Source organism: Urocitellus parryii, chromosome 15 (genome assembly GCF_045843805.1).
Source record: "Urocitellus parryii isolate mUroPar1 chromosome 15, mUroPar1.hap1, whole genome shotgun sequence".
In the NCBI taxonomy this organism is placed as follows: domain Eukaryota; kingdom Metazoa; phylum Chordata; class Mammalia; order Rodentia; family Sciuridae; genus Urocitellus; species Urocitellus parryii.
Genome location: NC_135545.1, coordinates 18469951 through 18492715, shown reverse-complemented (window position 1 = coordinate 18492715; position 22765 = coordinate 18469951). Strand labels below are relative to the sequence as shown.

Here is a 22765-nt window from a genome sequence, read left to right as displayed (position 1 = left end):
TTTAATTTCTTTCTTTAGCGTTTTATAGTTTTCATTGTAGAGGTCTTTCACCAAGTTGTTATTTTTTTTTTTGAGGCTATTGTAAATGGGGTAGTCTTCCTAGTTTCTCTGAGGATTTGTCACTGATGTACAGAAATGCCTTTGATTTATGGATGTTGATTTTATATCCTGCTACTTTGCTGAATTCATTTATTAGTTCTAAAAGATTTCTGGTGGAATTTTTTGGGATTTCTAGGTATAGAATCATATCGTTGGCAAATGGTGATAATTTGAGTTCTTCTTTTCCTATCCGTATCCCTTTAATTTCTTTCATCTAATTGTTCTGGCTAGAGTTTCAAGAACTATGTTAAACAGAAGTGGTGAAAGAGGACATCCCTGTATTGTTCCAGTTTATAGAGAGAATGCTTTCAATTTTTCTCCATTTAGAACCATGTTGGCCTGGGGCTACCATGTGATTTTAATCTCATAATAATAGTAATATTTAAGATCATATGCAATCTGATGCTGTCCTACTGTCAGTCAAAAGTTGAGAGGTGGTAACCTGGAAACTTCTCCTAAGCTCCCCAATAAAACCAGGGAAAACAATACAAGAGCCAAGAAACAAGGTGACCATCACCATTAACATCAAATAGTGCTGGAAAAAATGAATATCCATATGCAAAAAAAAGAAATGAACTTGAATTTATATCTTCCTTATATCTTCTATGCCATATACAAAATTTAACTTGAAATGGATCAGAAACCCAAATGGAAAGCCAAAAATCATAAAACTTCTAAAAGAAATATAGGTAAAAACTTTTGTGAACTTAGGCAAAGATTTCTTAGGCATGATACAGAGAATATGATCCATGAAAGAAACAAATTGATAAGTTGGACTTCAGAAACATTAAGAACTAAAGTTCTTTGAAAGGCACTGCTAAGAGAGTAAAAGGACAAGCCACAGACAGGGAAAAAATATTCGCAAATCCTATATTTGGTAAAGAAATTGTAAAAAAAAAAAAAAAAATATATATATATATATATATATATATATATATTTGAAAAAAAAACTCTCACGATGCAATAAGAAAACAACCCAATATTTAAAAATGGGCAAAAGACTTGAATCGATATTTCATTAAAGAAGAAACAGAAGCATATGAAAAGATGCTCAATGCCATTTATTAGAGAAATGAAAAATAAAACCATGATGATACTACTACTATAATATTATGATATGCTCACAGCTCCAGTAACTCTTGTTATTTCCTAAGTAACTAGAGCAATAAGAACATTTTTTTTTTTGTTTAAGAATTTGGTCTTTGTCCTTGATTCCTGAAGCAACTCCAGAACAGCTTCAGAGCAATAAAGATGAGAGACAGCCCTTCATTGTTTACAAGCCCTTCCAAAACACCTGAATACTCCTTAGGTTAATGAGGTGATTTTTGGTAAATCCCTCAATAACCACAGATGGGGTTGGTTGCCAGGGGAACAAGCCAAGGTGCTCAAAGGGCAGGAACTTTCACCTCCAAGGAGGGAGAAGGTGACCACCAACAGCCTATCACTTAATCAATCTTGCCTACATAATGAAACTTCCACAAAAACCCAAAAGATTGGTTCAGAGAGCTTGCAGGAAGGTGCACAAGAACATAACAACGTGCTGGTGATTTACCCAAGTCCACAGGGCAGAAGCTCCTGAGCTAGAGACCCGTCCTGACCTCACTCTATTATCTTTTCATCTATTTACTTGTATCCTCTAAAATATCCTTTATAATATCCTAGTAAACCTGTATCCCTGAGTTCTGTAAGCTGCTCTACCAAATAAACCAAATCTAAGAAAGGGGTTGTGGAAACCCTGGTTTGTAGCCAGTAGGTCAGAAACAAGTAAAACGAATTGGACTCTGTGATATCTGAAATGGGGAAGAGGCTGTCTTGGGGACTGATTCTTCAACCTGTGGCATCTGATGCTATGGTGGTGACAGAACTGAATTGCCTCTAAGAGCTGCAATACACAACTCAATGGTAGGGGAGAGGAATCCAGCTTTGCTGGCTGCTCCCCTCAAGAGAGGACACTGACAGGCATCCCCTGTCTTGATTAGCTGCTGACATTGAACAGGCTTACATCCCACCTACCAGTAGAAATGGAGAAAATCTGGTTTCAATAGAAACATAAATAGAACAGCATCTTTAGAAAATACTTTAGCAGTTTCTTAAATTAAATGCCCGTCTGTCTCATAACCCAAATATTCCACTCCTAATTACCTAAGAGAAATGAAAGCATGTGTCCAAATATTCATATGCAAATGTTCCTAGCAGCTTTATTCTAATAACTAAAAACTAGAAACAGGTGAGTGGATAAACAAATTGTGGTATAAATATACTACTCAGCAATAAAAAGGATGAATTATTGATTTTCACAATAATGTGGATGCATCTCAAATAATTACAAGTGAAAAAAAACAGCATAATTATTTTATGTAATTCTACTTATATAAAATTCTAGAAAATACAAACTAATCTACAGTGACAGGTTAGCGGCTACCTGTGAGTAGAGGTGGGTTGGGCAGGGGAATGGGAAGAGAGGAACAAGAGAAAGGCATAGCAGAGGGGTTTTAGGAATCTCTTGGGCATCATTATCTTTAATGTTGTAATGGTTTGACAGAGATAAATGTATCTCGAAAATTAGCAAATTATGCATTTTTAAATACGTAGTTTACTATACATATTATACCTCAGTAAAATACTTTTAAAAGACAAATAACTGTCTAAAGCAAAAACAGTAGCAATGCACTTTTGGATTTCTACATATAGAATTAAAATTTTATGAATCCCACTATTACATATAATTAATGCACTAATTTTTTTTAAAAAAGTGAAAATTTATGACAATAGTCACACAAAAGATGGGAAGGAAGAAATAGAAGTAAATTGCTAGAAGGCTTTGCATTAAACATGAAGTGGAATAATAATATTAAAGGTTAATTGAGGTGGCATTAAAAAAATTATTTTTTTGAAATCTAGAAGTATACCTAATTTGCCAAATCCATATCTACTATTTGGGGGTTATAAAGATCATAACCTAGGAAGATATTTTTGTAAAGCACAGGATACTATGAAATTTTTCTAATAAAACAAGACTTGTCATGAAATAATACATTTTATTTGTTTTTCTGGGGCATAATGGAATGAGAAGCTACTCCTCAGCCCCATCAACTGCTATGGTTGCATAAAGCCCCAACAACACAACATAGAGTTGTTCCCACAAACACTGAAGAGTTGACAGAGCCGCATCTGCACCACAGCCAGGCCACTCCTCTAGCCAGCCTTGAGATCTGTGCCAGATACTAACATCAAGCCTTGCAGGTGACCAAAAGAGAGATGACAAACAGGATCCCTCTCATGGGGATGCTGGGAGGAGGAAATGAGGAGATGCTTCTTCAGTACTTACCAAAGCAGTTGGCACAAAGTAAACACTACTACTATTCATGGTATCCAGACTGTGCTGAAGAAAAAGCAAATGCTAAACATTTCACACTGTTTTTTTTCCTCTGGTAGTGGAACTGAACCCAGTGCATGCTAGGCAAGCACTCTACCACTGAGCCCTTCGAAGTTTGTTTGTTTGTTTGTTTTAATCAGGGGATACACAACATTCTAGTACCAAAGAACCTAAAAAGAAGGTACCACCCGTAATGAAATTAGTTCTTATCACTGTTAATAACCCTGAAGTCAATGTCTTCTATGGACCAAAAATAGACCCAAACTCTGTCTAACAGGTACAGGCAGGGGTGTCTCGGGAATGAGAGTCAGGTAACTGCTATTTTCAGAGCACTGGAGGATGGGGTATGCCAAGTTCCAGCAGTGAATGTGCTTCTTAAAGAACAAAAAGCAGTTCTTTTAAAAGACAGGATTGTGTTTAAAAAGAAAAACATGTGGCCAGGAGCGGTGGCATATGCCTGCAATCCCAGTGTCTCAGGAGGCTGAGGCAAAAGGATCACAAGTTCCAGGCGGCCTCAGCAATTTAGTGAGGCCTTAAGCAACTTAATGAGGCCTGTTCCAAAATAAAAAATAAAAAGGTTGATATTTAAAAGAATAAAAATAAAAATAAAAAGGGCTGGGATTGTGGCTCAGTGACAGCTTGCCTAGCATGTGTGAGGCACGGGTTCAATTCTCAGCACTGCATATAAATAAATAAAATAAAGGTCCATTGACAACTAAAAATTTAAAAACAATAATAAAAAAAAAAGGGTTGGGGATCTAACTCAGTGATTAAATGTCCCTGGGTTCAATCACTGGTATCATAAAAAGAAAAGAAACTATGTGCACAATTCAAAACTCTTTCTAAAGTACTGTTACCTGGCTGGGATGTAGTTCAATGGTACAGTATGAGCTTAGCACTTACAAGGCCCTGAGTTCAATACCCAGCACCAAAAGAATAAAGGAAGTACTACTAACCTAAACACTTGGGTTTTAATGCTTTTTAATATTTTAAAAATTTTGGGCGAGGGTACCAGGGATTGAACTCAGGATCACTCAACCACTAAGCCACATCCCTAGCCCTATTTTTGTATATTATTTAGAGATAGGGTCTCAATGAGTTGCTTAGCACCTCCGTTTTGCTGGCTTTGAACTTGATCCTCCTGCCTCAGCCTCCTGAGCCACTGGGATTACAGGCACGTGCCAATGCACTGGGCTAATGCGTTTTTATTTTGAAAAACACTAATTACATCCAATCATAAAATGTGAGATCATACACCTTACTTGGAGAGACCCTAGGTAAATTCATTATCCTCAGAGAAGCCAGATTAAGTGCAGCAATATGGAATTGTGGTAAATATTTCAAAGGATGTGCTTCTAATTACCCTACTTGTGAACTTGTGTGTGTGTTTTTTAATAGTTCCAGGATCCAGTACTTGGTGCTGAGGACAGGAGTAACCTCAGGGTGTGCTCATCTGAGACTCACCTTGGTCTCTCTGGAGATACATTAGGGCTGCGGGGAGGAGGTGTTCGAGGTACAGCTGGTTTTGGAGCGATGGTGGCTGCAGGGAGGAGGCCAGGGGTGATGTATTTCTGCACAAATGAAACCCAGCAGAGGTTACTGGGATGGGGTAATCACCTGGGTCCTGTCACTACCACCACTTCCCATGCCCAGAAGGGGAAACATGCACTGGTCACCGAGGGATCCAGCCCCATCAGGAGCCCCACTCCTGCCCTAGCACTCCCAATCCCCTTCTGGCCATACCAATGCACCCAGCAGGGGAGCCCACTGTGGGGGTCCTCTTGTTCTTCTCTCCTCACAATAGCTTTCCGGATCATACCCCAGAGTCACCCCTAGCCTCTCTACTTGTTCCATAGTAGTACTCCCTGTGATGTCCCCTGTGTATCCCCTGCTGTGCAGGGTGACTTCCTAAGAAGAAGGTGACTTTCTTATCTTTATTAATCCTGGAACTCTAGCACTGAGCACACTGCCCTATATCTGGTGGGAGCTTAATAAATGTTTTAGATGGCTTATCTCAAACATACAGAGTAATGAAAAACACTCCCATATATAATGTAATTCACATCCTGCTTTAGGTAACGAGGATCCCTCAGAAGTTTCTGGGACTAGCCCAATCTTTACTTTATGGGCACTAGCTATTCACTTACACCTATGAGCAGGACACCACGCAACATTGAGAAAACCTTGTCTTCAAGGAGGTGTAGAGGAAAAACACCCAAATAGTTAATCTAAAACACAGAATTACAGAGTGACAAGCAAGAGGTAAAAACAAAATGCTGAGGTAGCCCAAGGAAGAAAGGGCTCCTTCAGGTCCTGGGGGCCAGGAAGGGGACTTCAAGTGTTCCCCTTGGAGGAAATCACAGAGGCATTTAGACTGGGTCTTCAAAGATGGTCAGTGCTCCCACATTTGGAATGTGATGGAAGAGCATTCTGGGCACAGCGTGAGCAGAGGAATGGAGCAAGACACTGGTGATAGTGCTCTGCAAATAATGAGTACCCTAGTTAGCCAGGTCACAGAGTCACCTGGAAGGGGAAAAGCTACAACAGTGGGCTGGGGGTAACAATGAGGATTATTCCCATTTGCAAGCCTTTGGAACCAGATGAACATATCCTATGGTCTAGTGAGGAGCACCCTTTGAAAATTGACCCTTCCAAGACTAATCAAATAGTAGAGGACACAAAGTACAGGGGAGAAGGAGATGTGCAGCTGGGAGCAACTCTCAGGAGTGAGGGATGGGCAGACCTAAGGGTCTCCTTGCTACCTTAGTCCCATTTGCAGGGCCACTCCCAGGAACAGTCTTTGCCACTTCTCTCCACTTTCTTTACCTCTCTTGTATGGTGCATACCACTCTGCATTTGTCATAAAACTTAGTTTACATGTCTGTCTCCTCCCTCACCCCTACCACCACCTGGGAGATATGCAAGGACAAGAAAGGGTTTTCTTCTTAACCTTCAAATCCCCAGGGACTGGCATCTAGAAGGGCCTCCAAAAAGACCTCAGGATTTTTGTTTTTGTTTCAAAAGAGTAAATCCCTCATAGTATGATGAATATTTCTTATATGTGCCATTATAATCATTTCCCAACTATGTTCCTCTCACCTCTGGTCTCTGAAAGACAAGATGATTCTATCTCTACCCAGCAAGAAAATCCTCATAGACAGCTCCACTCTCTTGATGATATGTAAATAGTCCAGCCCAGCATAGGTCTCTATAAGTTGGTTTCTACCAATGGACCCAGATTCTTCTTTTGCAACCTCGCCTCATTCCTGCTCATAATCTTTTTTTCTTTTTACCTTTTATTGTAATGCAGGGATTGAATCCAGAACCTTGCTCACGATAGGCAAATGTTCTGCCCCTGAGCTATATAAACAGCTCCCCGCACACATTCTTGCTTTGGCACTCAAAATTTCCTTCCATTTCCCAAAAAGCAAATAATAGATTCTTTTTCAGTTCTTGGTATGTGTGGTCTTCTCCACCCAGAATTCTCTTTCCTCATTACCTCCAAGGCTCAGCTCAACTCTCTGGATTCTTAGCTGCCTCTCCAATGGTACAGATCTCTATAGTAGCTTTTATGTTACCATTCTGTGTTGAATTATTTTTGGACTTGTCTATCCTATGAATAGTGCAGCTGTCAATCTTTTGTGGTTATCTGCACATAGCAAGAACTCAACAATATACATTGCTTCAAATAGAAACTCAGTGAACATGCTGGTTTGGGTTAGTAAAATTACAAGGGAAAAATAGGCTCCAAGGTGGAAGTGGTGGCACACAACTGTAATCCCAGCAACTCAGGAGACTAAGGCAGGAGGATTACAAATTTGAAGTTAGCCTTGGCAACTTGATGAGGCCCTAGTCTCAAAAAAAAAAAAAAATCAAAAAAAATTAAAAAAAAAAAAAAAAAATATATATATATATATATATATATATATGTAAAAGGTGAATGCTTCTCAACAATAACTTCAGCTGATAACACAAAGTCCAGTGAGACATGCTCTCAGGTCTTATTTTAAAACAGAATTTAGAAGTGCCCTTGTTACAATGCTTTTTCTGCACTTTAATATTAATTTTGTGGGAAATTCAGTATCAATAGGTTTGGGTTTGGAACAAGGGAGTTGGTAGTGTTTAAAGAGAGTAATTATAATGATGACTGGTGGATTTACAGCTGGAAAAGAGGATTCCCCAGTGTCAGGTGGGTTGAGGTGGCTAAGGGAACAAAGCACCAGGCAACAACCAATCAGAAGCCCTCAGACAAGCAGTGATAACCACCTGTCAATCAACGGGGTCTCCTGACTGATCCTGGAAGGACATGGAACTCTAAGATCCCCCGACCAACCCCAGGAGCCTGACCTTACATTCTCTCATCGAGGATGAGAGGTACCAGTGGGTCATTAAAAGTTGGTAGGATCAGGAACCAGGGGTATAGCTCAGTGCTCGCCTACCATGGGCAAATTCATGGGTTGGATCCCCAGCACCGCCAAAACAAATAAACAAAACACACCGCTGGTAGGATCAATAAATTACAGAAGAGGAGAAAGGAGGTGTCGGAGGATTGGTGGGAGTCAGAATCCTAGAGGAAGTAAGAAAGACAACAGGGGTAGTGAGAGATTGAGACCGGGAATATAAATACACAGTGACAGTGTGGCCACGGGAAGATCTAGAGGGCAGCAATCCAGGTGTGTCTTGGAGCGGGCGGGGGGATGGGGGTGGATCTGTGAGTGCTGGGGAAACGGGGTGCGGGGGACGGGGGAGTCCAAAGGCTGCAGTGGCATGATCAGATTTGCGTTTTAAAATATTTCCTTTGGCTTCTATGTAGAGAACGGACCTCGGGGAAGAGCCAGGGTGAAAGCAGAGAAACTTGTGAGGAGCTATTTAGGAAGCAGACCAGGTATTTGGTGGGTAGAATCGATGGGATTTGCTGATGGGTATGTGATGGGTGGTGGAGGAAGGAATCAAGAAGGACTCCCCAGCGGGGATATCCAGCAGAGGGGCATCTTTGTAGCAGGCAGGAGCGAACTCCCCAGTACCGAAGCGAATGTTGCCGGGAAGACAGTGATTCCTGTCTGTCTGCGGCGGATTCTGAGGTAGATGGTTCTTTAGAACTGACTAATTAGGACTTCTCGAACTAAAAACCACTTCCCCTGGTGCCGCCGCCTTGTCTCAATCCCAGGCCAAATACCAAACCCTCCCCGAAACTCTCCCTCCTTAACTCCCGGCCGCACAGACAAAAGCGCAGGACGCAGGGCCTGAATCTACTTACGAACTGGCTCTTGCGGCTTTTCCGAAATCCCCGGAGCATCCTTGCTGCAGGGGTTGGCCAGGCCCGGGGCTGGATTTACAAGCATAGATCCCCAAAGCTGGGGACTCCTCTTTAAATATCGGTCTCGCTCCCAAGGGCCGAACTCCAGACGCTTTTTCTTCCCTAAAGGACTTCGAAACAACTTCGCCTGCCATTGGCTGTGTTTGGTGTTTGACCAATCAGAGCCAAGGTTACTTCCACCTCCGTCGCTCTTGGCAACTAGCGGGTCCCGTTTAAATATCCACCAGTGAGGAAGCGGTCCACGCTTTCAGCTCTCTTATTGGTCACCTCAGGTGCTCGTCTCGGATACCATAGCCTATCTGGCACTGTGGAAGGCCGAAGGCGGGTAGAATGAAAAACTAGGCGAGCCCGGCGGGTTGGAATCCGGAAGTGCGGCAGCCTCGGGTAATGTTTCGGGAACCTCTGGACCTGGGCGAAAGTGGGGTCCCTGCCTGCTGGGTCCTAATTCCGGACTGGACTGAGCAGCCTCAGCACGAGTCGAGCTGGGGCACCAGGGCCCAGGCAGGTGCTGAAAATGAGGTGCTCACGAGGGCAGAAATCTCCGGGTTCTTAAGACTTTGAGAGACCAAGAGGCCCGGAGCTTCATAGTGGAATGGGGGACCCTGTGCGCGAGAGTTTGCCCTAGTGTCGTCTTGCATTTCCCACTTTAGGTCCAGACCACCGATGGAAAAGAATCTCCCTGGAGGAACAGGCCCCGTGCACGTGCCCTTTGGGCATATTGTAGCTAATGAGAAGTGGCGAGGGTCTCAGCTGGCACAGGGGATGCAAGGTCGGTGGGCAGCTTGTCAAATGTCCTTTCCTTCCTCCGCGCATTTAAAAAAAAAAAATTACATATTGCCGCCTTTTTATTCAGAGTTCACAGAACTCATTTTGTTTTCGTATTTTAAGGAAAAATTAAACTCGTCTTTGAGGATGGTCTGACACCAGTAGATTTTTACCTGTCCAGCAGATCCTGCATTCTTTATGTTACTGAAGCTGATTTGGTGGCAGGAAATGGCTACAGAAAAAGACTTGTTCGAGTTAGAAATGTAAGTACTGAATTAAAAGAAACTGAAATTGAACATTGACTCTCTATCCCTTGGAACAATTTACATGTTATACTATGGGCCAATTTAACCACCTTCTAGCTTTGTATTTGTTGTTTTATTTATTGGTGCACTATAATTATTCAAGGTAGTAGAATTTGTTGTTAAATATTTGTATATATGCATGCTGTCAATTGTATGTATGCATAGCTGTCAATTTCGTTTTCAGTACTGCCCATTACCCTTCCCTCCCACTTCTCCCTAGATCCTCCTTTTTGCTTTCTTAACTTTGAAAGGGATTTTTGTTACAAAATTATTTACTGTCTTTTCTTTGAAGTCTGGTAACCTTCAAGGGATTGTAGTAGTTGAAAAAACACGGATAAATGAACAGTACTTCCCAGCCATCCAGAAGTTTACTGTGCTGGACCTAGGGATGGTGTTACTTCCGGTGGCCAACCAGATAGAAGCATCCTGCCTCATTGTTCAGTTAGTAAGTACCGATTTCCTCCTTCACAATTGCCCTGTCCTCATTAAGATTCTCAACTGACCTTTATGGATCCTTTCTTGACTCTGGCATCTACCTTTGCCATAGTTGCAACCCATGAATCCAATGTCTTTCCTTGTGTTGATTTATCAAAACTTGAGAAATTGAAGTAAGGAAGTTTATAATATACTGTGTGTTCATCTACAACTAAATAAATATTTAAAAGAAAAAAATTGGTTCTCATTGTCTTCACTGATTTTTCCATTGGATTGTTCATTATGTATCTTCTGGAACTTTTTAAAAAGTTTAGGGCTGGGAATATAGCTCAGTGGTGGAGCAATCCCCAGCACTGGGGGGAAAAATTGATACATGAACCTCAACTGTGACCAATTAAAAATTAGAACATGGGGGTAGGGCCTGAACATTGATTTTGTGTATGTTTTTTAAGTCCTGCCTCCGATTTGCAGCTAGGGTTGAAAACCAAATTGGAAATGCAAGTGGCACTATATGGTTCCTGGATTCCTCTCCACTACACCACTTTCTTCACTGTTCCTAACTTCCCATGATTATAATGCTAATATCTGCCTTGGGAAAACTCCAGTAACTAAAGGCTAAATTTCTCCTTGGAAAGGCAAGCTTGATAGGTTGTTTGAAGTAGATCTTATTTAGACGTAGCCATCATTTAACCTAGCACAAAATTCAAGTTTTGCTAAGTATTTTTACCTCTAATTCAAGTTTTGCTAAGTATTTTTACCTCTTTCTTATTTGTGTGGTCATATGGTCTATCTTTTAATAATTTCACTAATGTCTGAAAATTTATATACATGGTGTATAAAAACTTTTAAACCCATGAGTCAAGGTGAACCAAATGGAAAACTATTTTTTAAAAATTGCTGGTCCTCTAGAGGGCACTCATGTGTTTTTCCCTTAATTTCTGGTTCAGGTACAAGAGCAATCCAAAGAACCCAGTAAGAACCCTTTCCTCAAGAAAAAACGGGCTCTGCTGTCTGAGCCATACCTCCTTCGAACTGTGCAGCAGATCCCAGGAGTTGGAAAAGTTAAAGCTTCCCTTCTGCTTCAGAAGTTCCCAAGTATCCATGAATTGAGTAACGCTTCTGTTCAAGAACTTGAGCTGGTAGTAGGACAAGTGGTAGCACAGCAAATCCACACCTTCTTCACCCAGTCCAGGTGACAGCTGCCCTCACATCTATTGTTTTCCCTTTTTTGACCATGAACTACAGGATCTGGTTTTCATATTCAAAAAACAAGAAAAAAGCCATGTGCAGTGGCACACACCTCTAATCCCAGTGGCTGGGGAGGCTGAGATAGGAAGATCGCAAGTTCAAAGCCAGCCTCAGCAGTATACCAAGATGATATCTCAAAGTTTAAAAAGGGCTGGGATTGTGTCTCAGTGGTTAAGTGTCCCTAGGTTAAATACCTGGTATTACAACACACACACACACTCCAAACAAAACAAAACAAAAATAGAGAATCTTACAGCATCTAGTGAAAGCTGAGGGAGGCCTTGATGGAGCCTGTGGTAATGCTGCTTTGCTGTCAAGTTTGAAAATTTAAGTTACCCTCATTTGGCAATACCATCATTCTGCTAAGTTGGGGGGAAAGATAGCCCAAATCTTCCTAAGAGAGTCAGGGACTCTCAGTAAAAAGACAGTTAGGGCAGATTTTTATGAGTGACCCCGACCTGCATCTGTCATGGAAAAGACTTTCAGGTGGTGGATATATCCATCAAAAGGAAACTAATGCATAATGAAGCCCTGTGTATCTAAGCCCCTTCCTTCTTGGACTCAGAGGTGCTAGTCTTCAGGTCTCGTCTGCCAGTGTAAATAAACAAGTGCACAACTCCTTTCATGGTTCCTTTGTTCCTTCATTTTCTCCTTCCTTTTTTTTGGGCAGAGGGAGGGTGGCCAGTTTATAATCACTGGACAAGTGTTCTGAACACAGGAAGCCTAGAGTGTGAAATTCCCCATTTATAGATGAGAAGTTAATGTATGTAAGTAAGAAAAGAATGTGTTTGTAGATGAATGCCCAACAGTGGGGGGATACACAAGAAAACAGAAGCAACTGCATCCAGTGAGGAGAGTCAGGGCTGGGGAGCAAAAGGTATAACTACCATTGAAAACACAATTAAGAACACCATATGTTTTAAAAGTTATTAAAATAACCAGTTTTATGAATTGTTAGTAATTTTTAAAAGTCAAACACATGGGCTGGGGTTGTGGCTCAATGGTGGCGTGCTTGCCTAACGTGTGAGTCACTGGGTTCAATTCTCAGCACTACATATAAATAAATAAAGGTCTATCAATAACTAATAGAAATTTTTAAAAAATTTTGTGTATGAGATTAATGAAAACTTGAAAGAAGGAATTAAAGTAAAATAAAAGCAAAAAAAAACTCAGGTAAATGAAGGTGTTTATTTAAATATTTATACAAACATGGCCCTAATAGCAGTAGATATACTTTCTCAAAGGTGGTTGCTTCCCTAAAGATATTGCACAATAGACAATACTTGTTAATCCTCACATTAGATTTCAGCTATACTTTAAAAGCTATGTCATTTGTATGTCAACCATGAATCTTTAATTAGAGTCACAGTGTCATCCAACTTACAGCCAGAGAAATCAAATTGGTAAGAATGTTCATTTAAAAAGTCAAATAGAACTTTAAACCTGAATCATTTACATCTTTACCTTACAAAATATAAAAACCACTTTTTTACCCAAGACTCTAAAAATATATAGTTATGTACTTTCTACTTTAAACAAAATGAAAAATAAAGTTTTGAGTATCAAACAGTATATTATCTACCCTGTAGACAGCATCTCCATCTAACACTGCCACTGTGTTAGCAACTTATAAATGGCATCGGACTAGAGGAAAAGGTGCTCCTAAATTATTTTTATTTTATTTTATGTTTTATTTTTGGCAGTTCTGGGCTAACCCAGGGCTCTGAGTTGGGTTCAATCCCCAGGACTGCCAAAAAAAAAAGTCAAAACAAATTTGGCACTAGACTTTATCTGGAAATAGCATTCATATTATGTAGAAATAATAGAAAAATCTTATCACATTAGTAAGTTCCCATGAGGAAGCAGTTCTTTGGAGCAGTTTCTAGTAACAAATTTCATTCTGTCATAGTCCTCCGACCTGCCTTAACTCAAGGGTCCTCTGAACTCTAGGTTAAGGAATGATCATTATCCAAACTTTAACACTTACAAATAGTTCTATTTTTATAGGAAACCCCAATTTAACTCAGTGCCTGAAATTTATAACTGTAACCACTGAAAACAGCCATAATATCCATACTATTCTATTTACAATATTTTATAGAATAAATATCTTGCAGCAATATAGTGACATTCCTCAAATAAGCATATTTTCCACAAATTGCTAGAGGTTTCTTGTTACTTTCTTAAAAGCATGTCAAATACAAGTTTATGCTGTGACAAAATGGGATTTGAGAATATCTGGATATTTTCCATATGGCACAAATTTTAAGGCCTAGTTAGCCCTAGAAACATTTGGGGCCTGAACATTTCTGTTTCCTCCCATTAGTATAAAGAGCTATCAGTGTTGAGCAGGCTGAAAGGAGTGGGGATCTTCTTCTTGATGTGAGGTCTTGCCACCCCAACTGCAGGGAGGCACATGGTGCTGGCCGACTTCTGTCTATTCTTATTGGTGCCCCAACTCAAAAAGGAAAGCTTTTTCGAGACTTTCTTGGTTTTATCACTTTTATCATCATCGTCTATGGCTAAGCAGATCATGGAGTAAGTTTTCTGCATTCCCACAGAGTACGTGGCACTCTTATTATGCTGCACATAGAAAAGGAAGGAAAAAAGGTGTCAGCCATCTTCAAGATACCTAGTAAATTATTATAAAGTCTGAGACAGTCTGCACTTAGCCTCTTCAAGCTGATGAACTCTGAAACATGGGTGACCAATGCTTACATAGAATTTGACCCTTGAAAGCAAGGACAATTTTTAAGAAATATACTCAGTAGTAGTAATTTAGGTGTGGGAACCATTTCTCACTTTTTAAGGTTGTTATTTTGAGAAAGTAAAATAACCACGGTAAACAATAGGAAAATACAGTAGGTCTTCCTCTGGTTTCCAGGCCCTCCCTCCAAGGTAACTGCTGTGTTATACTTCTAGAGATAATGTGCATATGTGTGCATAAGTATACTTCACCATTTGTCTTCTTAAAAGGAATACACACTATTCTGCACCCTGCTTTTTTCAATGAACAGAACTTAGATTTCAATCCATACCAGTAGATGTAGATCAGTTTCATTGTCTTTAAAGACAATATAGAATCCATCATGAAGACACTGCTATTAACTTTTTTCCCCTTTAAAAAAAATGTAGCCAGATGTGGTGCACACCTGTAATCTCTGCAACTTGGGAGGCTCAAGCAGGAGGACCACCAAGTTCAAGGCCAGCCTCAGCAACTTAAGGAGACTGTCTCAAAAATAAATAAATAAATAACTGTTGTGGATGTAGCTCAGTGGTAAAATGCCCGTGGGTTCAATCCCAGTACAAAAAAAAAAAAAAAAGTGCTAAAATATAACAGAATTTAACATTTTAACCATATTTAAATGTACACACAATTCAGTGGTATTAAATATATTCACACTATTGTACAATCATTGCCACTCTATCCCTAGAATTTTTTTCATCTTCCTCAATTGAAACTGTACCAACTAACCTGATTTTTGTTTTCATCAGTCCAGAACAACTGTTCCTTTGTCCCACTGCCAGATGCAGAAGACAGGGCTCAGCCTCCCTGATTCTCCATCTCTTAACTGTATTCAACGCAACCGGTCACTCCGGCTGCAGGATCTTCTCTTGGTTCCAGAAGCTCCTTTTAGCCTGACTACTCTCTGAACTCTCCCTCTGAATTTCCTCTTTCTCAATTTCTTCTTCTAACTGATCTGAGACAGTTGGAGTGTCTCAGGGTCAGTCCACAGCCCTCCTGGGTGATTTCATCTAGTCTCACAGCTTTCATTATCATCTCCATGCTGACAACTCTCAAATGTTAACTTTGAGCCCTGACTTCTCCCTGTAAGATGTGAACACCCAACTACCTACTTTTACATCTGGATGAAGCATCTGAAACACCCAAAGTACAACCCTTCCTTCTCTTTTCCTCCTCCTCCCTTGCCCCCAGCTCCCCAACTTTATGAGAAATAATCACTGCTCATGCACTCGTTTAAGCCAATCCAACACTTTCTTTACAGGACACCCTGTCAGCTCTAACCCCACACTGCACCTCAGGTGCATCCACCTCGCTCTACCCGCAACTGCCACCACCAAGTCTAAGCCACTAACGTCACTGGCCTGGACAATTGCCAGGGCCAGCCTCCAGGCAGTGGACAGCCTTCTAAGTAAACATCACACCATGGCCGCTGCCCTTCATGAAAGCTTGAGTGGCTCCCAGACTCCCACCTCACTTCCTCCCCACTCTCCCCCAGTGCTCTGGCTGAACAACCTTTTTGTTCCTGGCAGCAGCTCGTTCAGCTGCAGGGTCTCTTCACCTGTGGGTGCCTCTGCCCATAACACTCTTCTGCTCTTCAGTGGCTCCTTCCTTCTTGCCACTCACAGCCCTGTCTAGGAGCTTCTCCCTCCCCTCAGGCATTCAACCATGCAATTTACAGCATTTCTCAAAATGCAGCCAGTTATTTGCTTGTTTAGTGCCAGCTTCTAGGGGGTAGTGACCTTCTCTGTCTAGTACAAACACCTAAGCACCAGTGCTGTGGTTGGAGGTCGTTTGTCCTTGAGGATTCATGTGCTGGGAGCTTGGCCACTAGTGTGGCAATACTGAGGTAGGACCTACTGGGAGGACCAAAGGTCAACTGGGGGCAGGCTCTTGGAAGAGACTGGTGGCTCTGTTTCCTGCTTTTTGATGTGATGTCTCAATTATGCACATGCTCCTGCCATAAAGTCCTCAGCTGCCACCAAATCAGTGAAGTCACCTGATGTTGGACTTCCATCATCCAAAACTGTGATTTAAATAATTCTCTTTTCTTCATAAGCATCCTATCTCAGTTATTTCGTGATAGTAATGAAAAACGGACTAACATAGGGATATACAGCCTGCTCAGTCAATATTTTTTGAATGAATAAATGTTATAGAAGGGACAGTGTAAGTTACATTGTTAAGTGTGGTAAAGTGCAGAAGACAACCTATGATATAGTTTCTCCCACTGAGGAAAAAAATTAAAGGATATAACTATGTACATGAATTTTCAGAAGCATTAAACACTCCCCAAGATCTCATAGGAAATGAATAACACTGTCTCTGAGTTGTGGAACTGAACTTCCACACATCATCTTTTTTTTTTTTTTTCCTTTGGTGCTGGGGATTGAATCCAGGGCCTTGTGTATTCCAGACAAGCACTCAACCAACTGAGCTATATCTCCAGCCCTCCACACAACATCTTAACCCCTTCTGTACCTTTTTTTGGGGGTGGTAGTGGCGAGTACCAGGGATTGAACTCAGGAGCACTCAACCACTGAGCCACATACCCAGCCCTATTTTGTATTTTATTTAGAGACAGGGTCTCACTGAGTTGCTCAGCATCTCACTTTTGCTGAGGCTGGCTTTGAATGTTCGATCCTCCTGCCTCAGCCTCCTGAGCTGCTGGGATTACAGGTGTGCGCCATTGGGTCTGGCTTAATGCCTTCTGTACCATTAAAAATTTTTTTTTTTTGAGATGCCAGGGTCTTGCATATGTATCACTGAACTACATTCCTACCCATTTTTAAAAATTTTTATTTTTGAGACAAGGTCTTCCTAAGTAGTCCAAGCTATCTTCAGATTTGCAATCCTCCTGCCTCAGACTCCAAAGTAGCTGGAATTTAGGCACATGATACCGGGTCCAGCTCCATCTGAACTTTTTTTTTTAACATGAGTATGTATTACTTCTGTAATTAAATAGAATATAATCAGAAAACTATTTGATTTACAGGATTAAAGAAAAAATTTTCAAGTTATCTTTGGCCCACACTGGGCACATACTCAGGTTGACAAGCTTAGGAGTTCAGTTGCTTGTGTCACGTCATGCAGGTGGGAGACAGAAAAGACCTCAGAGGCCAAACTCACGCCCATTTCATATCAATCTGCTTTGGGGTGCTCACCATGGAGGATGCAGAGTCCAGGAGGCTCACCACCTTCATCTCAATCTCCTCCTCACCAAAGCTTTTCAGCAGTTTTATAACCTCGCTCACCGTCAGCCACTTGCAATCAACGCCTTGAATGGAAACAATATAATCTCCTTCCCTGGCTCCTGCCAGCTACAAAAGCATTGTTTAAAAAAGGTCAGTGTTTTGTTCTGTTCATTTAAATACCTGATTCAGTCCCCAGATGCATGAACAAAGTATAACTTTAGCATAACTTTGCTTTGAGAGAGCAAAGTTTCATTCATAGTTCTCTTTGGGCATGTAGCACCCAAGAGGCCTTTCATATCAAGTCAGACCTTTGACATCCATGAACCCCGAATTCTATCACCTAGATGTATGCATCTGAGCTGCTTGCTTTCTATCTTCCCAGCCCGATTCTGTGTAAAGCTGCTGGTGGGTCTCTCCCATCCAGACAGCAGCAGGCTTACCGCAGCAGAGCAAGAAGGATCCAGGAAGTAGACCTGAACTGGAGCATTTCCTCGCAAGGTGAACCCCACTTCCCCTTTTTCCGTTGTAAAGCGAATGCTTCGGGGAGGTGTCCACCTCTTGTTAGCAGAAAACACAGACAGGGGGCCCTTTAAAAGAGATCATCATTAAATGTAGGGTTTGAAGGTGGAATTGGACTTTTTGAGATAGCTCCCCATGTTGCCCAGGCTGGCCTTGAACTCACAAGCTCAGGAGATCCTCCTGCCTCAGCCTCCCAATTAGCTGGGACTACAGGTGCATTCTACCATGCCCAGCTCTGAATCAGACATTTGAAAGCTAGAAGGAATGTTGTCTGTTGTCCTTGAAGACTTCCTTTGGCCTTGTTCAGGGGCTATATGTGCTATCATACTCATGCACAAACATTAATTGCCATTTTTTTCCTAACATAGCCAATATATTTTAAATAAAATTAGCTTTTAGAAATTATCTTAAATAAAACTTCTAATATAAAATTCTAAAATATCTAAAACTGGCTCTTAAGGAATGCTATTTTCTAAATGTTTATGTCTTTCCAAAAATTTGTATGTTGAAATCTAATCAATATGATTATTAGGAGGTGGGGCCTTTTGAAGACGTGATTAGGTCATGAGTGGGGAGCCCTCATTAAAGGGACTGTTGCCCTTATAAGTAGGTTTTAGGGAGCTCATTCTCCTCTCCTATCGTCTGAAGACACAGCAAGAAGATGTCAACCAAGAACCAGAAAGCAGGCCTCATCAGACCCTGAATCAGCCAGTGCCTTGATCCTGGACTTGCCAGCTGCCAGAACTAAGGAGACTTCAGTTTCTCTTGATTATAAGCTACTGGGTTTATGGTATCTTGTTATAATGGCCTGGACGGACGAAGACAATATATATGCAAAATCTAAAAGCTATTTCTTTTTAAATGAATGTCCAACATACCAGCTTCTGGAAGAAGTCTCTGGTTGTCACCTTGGAGAACTGGGGCAATATGATTTCAACCTCTTGCTCAGTTTTAGCTAGAAAAGAAGATTGAAAATGAAAGGATGAATGTTTCCATCATGGAAAGTGAATCCTTGAGGGCTGGGGCTGTGGCTCAGTGGTAGAGCCCTTGCCTAGCACGTGTGAGCCACTGGGTTCGATTCTCAGCACCACATATAAACAAATAGGAAAAAAAAAAGAAAGTGAATCCTCGAAAACTCAGATATCCAGTCTTCCCTCAGAAGGGAAGAGGAAGCACCACTTTCTCTCCCTCTCAGTCTCTCCCATTGGCTTGGATAAATAGTACAAAAAATGTAACACGTCTCAACCCGTGGCCCCAGATGACTGTGCCTCCCACCGGGGTACCTGATTGGAGCTATAACCCATTCAGGGCTGGGACAGAGGAATGATGACCAGACACATCCCTCCTCCCCCAAGAGCTTAATTGATACTCTGGTGCAATTCCTTCAGCATTCATAAACCCTGCCGAGAAGCAAACTGTTTCAGGTATGGCTCTAACAGAAGATCTGTGTGTCTCAGAACACAGTCCTGTGCTTCCTGATTTCATCATTAATCATGTGATGTGAGGATTCTGCAGTGGGCAGTGACCTTGCCCCAGTCACATCCATCATTATCTACAAATCTTCAACAGTGACCTTATGGCAGGCTCAGGCCAACCCTTACTGGAAAGCTAGTTGGTTTCTAACAAAGGATCCCAGAGAAGGCTAAATACACGTGAACAACAGTATGAAATGAAAATCTAGGTCCCACCAGGGTGTATCAGACCCTGCTAACCACAGGATGACCCTGGGGCTTCTTCTTGCAAATCCTTAACACAGTGCTGGGCTCAGGCAGGCTGCTCATCTGCTACAAGGGTTGTGCTTGGGTTGGTGGTTTAGCTCAGTAGCAAAGCACTTGCCTACCATGCCCGAGGCCCTGAGTTCTATTCGAGACAGGAAGTAAAAAAAAAAAAAAAAAAAAAAAAGTGGGGGGAGGGCGAGCAGCATTGCCATCAATAGAGCTGCCTACCTCCCTCCCTCTGTGGAATTTAAGTCTCTACCTCCTAGGAGAATCCCTGAGTGCTATTCCTGCTTCTACACATCAGGTGGGTGACCTGGGCAAGAATTTGGATCTCCCTAGGCCTTTACTTCCTCATCTTTAATACAACGCAGTAATTAGTACCTCCCTCACAGCAGTGGAAGAGGGATGAAATAGTATACAAACGGGGCCAACTGTCATGCCTGGTAGACCTCAAACATTCAACAGACAGCAACTAACATTATTACAGAGGAGCCGAGGATTCTGGCTTGAGCAGGACCCTGTCTCTAATAGCTGGTCCCTGAATATCAGGAGGGATCCCCAGAGACTGAGAACAGGTGTGGGAAAGAGGGGGAGATATAACAATAAACATTTTTTGGCTTTGACCATGGTCCTTGGCTCACAACTCCCTTCCCAAGGCAGGCCACAGAAACTAGAATATCTCTTCCCCAAGGCAAATCATAAAAACTCTTACCTTCTCCTAAGAAAGCTGTCTACAAGAAATTCTCTGACCTCTGATAGTAGGTCACAAGACCTGTTTCATCCCAGGAGTCCGGCTCCTGCCCCTGAGAGAGGCATGTGGCGTCAAGAGGCCAAGCAGACTGCTGAGCACACAGGCCTTGCTGGGTCTCCCCACCCAGCCTATGAGCATTAGATCACACCTTTTGTGTCCAGTCCCATTTCCACAAGGCTGTCCATGTTTCAATCATGCCTCTGCAAAGAAATTCTCCATAAAACCCCCAAAGGACAGGAATAAGAGAGTTCCTGGGGAGGAGATCCCATGGACGTTCCTGGGGGGTGGCACACTTGGAGAGGGCACAGAAGCTCTGCGTCCCTTCCCCCAGACCTCAGCCTACGCATCTCTGCATCTGAATCCTTTGTAATATCCTTCAAACAAAACAGTATAATTAAGGGTTTCCTTGAGTTCTGTTCTGTGAGCTGTTCTAACAAATTATTATTATTATTTTTTGAGATAGGTTCTTTCTATGTTGCTGAGGCTGTCCTCAAAATTGTGATCTTCCGGCCTCAGACTGCCTGAATAACTGAATAGCATGTGCTACTGTTCCTGGCTGTAGTTAAATTAATTGAAAAAGAGTTGTGGGGGGCTGGGGATGTGGCTCAAGCGGTAGCGCGCTCACTTGGCATGCGTGCGGCCCGGGTTCGATCCTCAGCACCACATACAAAGATGTTGTGTCTGCCGAAAACTAAAAAATAAATATTAAAAAATTCTCTCTCTCTCTCTCTCTCTCTCATTCTCTCTTTCAAAAAAAAAAGAAAGAAAAAGAGTTGTGGGAAATACAGGTAAAACAACATGATGTTTATAATTGGCATCTGAGGTGGGACGGGGATAATCCTGGTGTCCAAGTTCTCAACCTGAGAGACCTGATGCTATCTCTGGGTAGACAGTATCAGTACTGAACTGGATCAGAGGACACCCAGCCGGCACCTGCTGCAGAACTGATTGTTTGTTTGAAGTGTGGACAAACCTTGCACATATCTAGTGTCAGGAGTAATCCGTGCTGTGAGCATGTAGTAGGAGAAACTGAGTTTGAGTTAGTTTTTTTTCTGTACTCAGGAGGGGATGGACAAAGGGGTTCCCCAAAATGGGCCACCGACCATCCCCCATCTCTAATTCCTGGAAAGACCCTAGTCATTTCTCATAGCAAAGCCATCACTGGAGGGAGGCCCTCCCATTCCCCACCCTCTTGGGCAGAAGTGACCACCAACTGCCGGAGGACAGCCACATTTGTCTGGTTCAGCTATGTGTGTATTCCTAAGCCATCGCTGTGCACAACACCTGGGAGATTTTTAGAAATTCTGGTGGTGATAAAAGATGAAAAATAAAGGGGATATCAGGAAGCCCAGGAGAGGAAATTATGATGCATTTAGCTCTGAAACTCTGGTGAGCTGGAAGTAAAAGAGAGTAAAATGCAGTTTCCTAGAAGGCAGCTGGAAATGTGGCCCCTCCAGGGCCCACCACACAATGAGAGCTTGTGTAATCTCTGAAGGGTGAGCAAATACAAGCTGCATTTAGCCAGGTACCCTGGTTTCCCATGCAGGGCACAGTCTACACAGCAGACACAGGCCTCCGGGCAACAAAAGGCACATTAGTTCTAGACACTCACAAACAATATCAGGAGCATCGATCAAGTTCAGAAGATCATCATCCTCTTGGTACTGACTGTACTTGAGCCGAGAGCGCTGATGTGCAGCAGACAGCACCTCCTGAAGTACCTGGATGTCACGGAGCTTCTTGCACAGACTGGCCTCCCTCACAGACTCCGTGTGGTGAGTGACAGCTCTGCGCAGATGGCATTTTCCTGTAGGCAGAAAGCCACCACCAACATGAATATATCACAGAGATACAAAGGACCCAAGGATCAGCCCAAAAGGCAAACATTCTCCTTTCTAAAGGATCTCGCTGACAGCTGAGCCCCACCCCCACTGAGATACAAGTGTAAATGCTCACTATTAAGGGTTCACTCGACAAACACCGACTGGGTATTCTAGGTGTACAGATAAAGCAAAGAACAAAAATTTCCCCTTGCATTCATGAAGTTACATGCTATTAGCTGAAGACAGATAATTAAGGAACAAAGATACATGTGGTGGATCCGTGGTCATGAGGTTATGAAGAAAAGTGAAGCAAGGTAGGCAAGTCAGGCTGGAAGATTGGGAATGGGACCTATTCTATGATGGGTGATCAAGGAAGGCTTTTTGGATAAACTTGTTTTGTTTTTAAAATTATTTTTGTTTATAAGGTAACTTCTGAGCAGAGCCCTGAAGGAAATGATATAAAAAGCATTCC

The 22765-nt window shown here is 42.0% G+C and overlaps 3 protein-coding genes across 3 annotated transcripts in view; 1 reads left to right on the top strand and 2 right to left on the bottom strand.

Annotated features, from left to right (window-relative positions):
* Positions 1-8858, bottom strand: part of Cep89 (centrosomal protein 89) — a 67961-nt gene extending 59103 nt beyond the window's left edge. The window contains exons 1-2 of the mRNA XM_026391227.2: positions 8733-8858; positions 4940-5046 (exon numbers count right to left, since the gene is read on the bottom strand). Of these exons, the coding sequence (XP_026247012.2) occupies positions 4940-5046; positions 8733-8771 (146 nt within the window). The 5' untranslated portion in view covers positions 8772-8858. The remainder of the gene's footprint in view (positions 1-4939; positions 5047-8732) is intronic.
* Positions 8859-9455: 597 nt separating this feature from the next.
* On the top strand, positions 9456-11493 carry Faap24 (FA core complex associated protein 24). The gene is made up of 4 exons (XM_026391298.2): positions 9456-9561; positions 9681-9820; positions 10155-10307; positions 11245-11493. The coding sequence occupies exons 1-4, from the start codon at positions 9456-9458 to the stop codon at positions 11491-11493; spliced, it is 648 nt and encodes a 215-aa protein (XP_026247083.2).
* Positions 11494-13867: 2374 nt separating this feature from the next.
* The window catches only part of Rhpn2 (rhophilin Rho GTPase binding protein 2), a 60449-nt gene continuing 51551 nt past the window's right edge, over positions 13868-22765 (bottom strand). Inside the window, exons 11-15 of the mRNA XM_026391255.2 lie at positions 22083-22277; positions 18880-18956; positions 17923-18069; positions 17453-17608; positions 13868-14128 (exon numbers count right to left, since the gene is read on the bottom strand). Of these exons, the coding sequence (XP_026247040.1) occupies positions 13868-14128; positions 17453-17608; positions 17923-18069; positions 18880-18956; positions 22083-22277 (836 nt within the window). The remainder of the gene's footprint in view (positions 14129-17452; positions 17609-17922; positions 18070-18879; positions 18957-22082; positions 22278-22765) is intronic.

Coding starts and splice junctions, on each gene's coding strand:
- Faap24 (XM_026391298.2), top strand. CDS start 9,456: ATGGAAAAGAATCTCCCTGGAGGAACAGGCCCCGTGCACGTGCCCTTT. Junction 9,821..10,154: donor GACTTGTTCGAGTTAGAAAT/GTAAGTACTGAA, acceptor TTTTCTTTGAAG/TCTGGTAACCTTCAAGGGAT. Junction 10,308..11,244: donor CCTGCCTCATTGTTCAGTTA/GTAAGTACCGAT, acceptor TTTCTGGTTCAG/GTACAAGAGCAATCCAAAGA.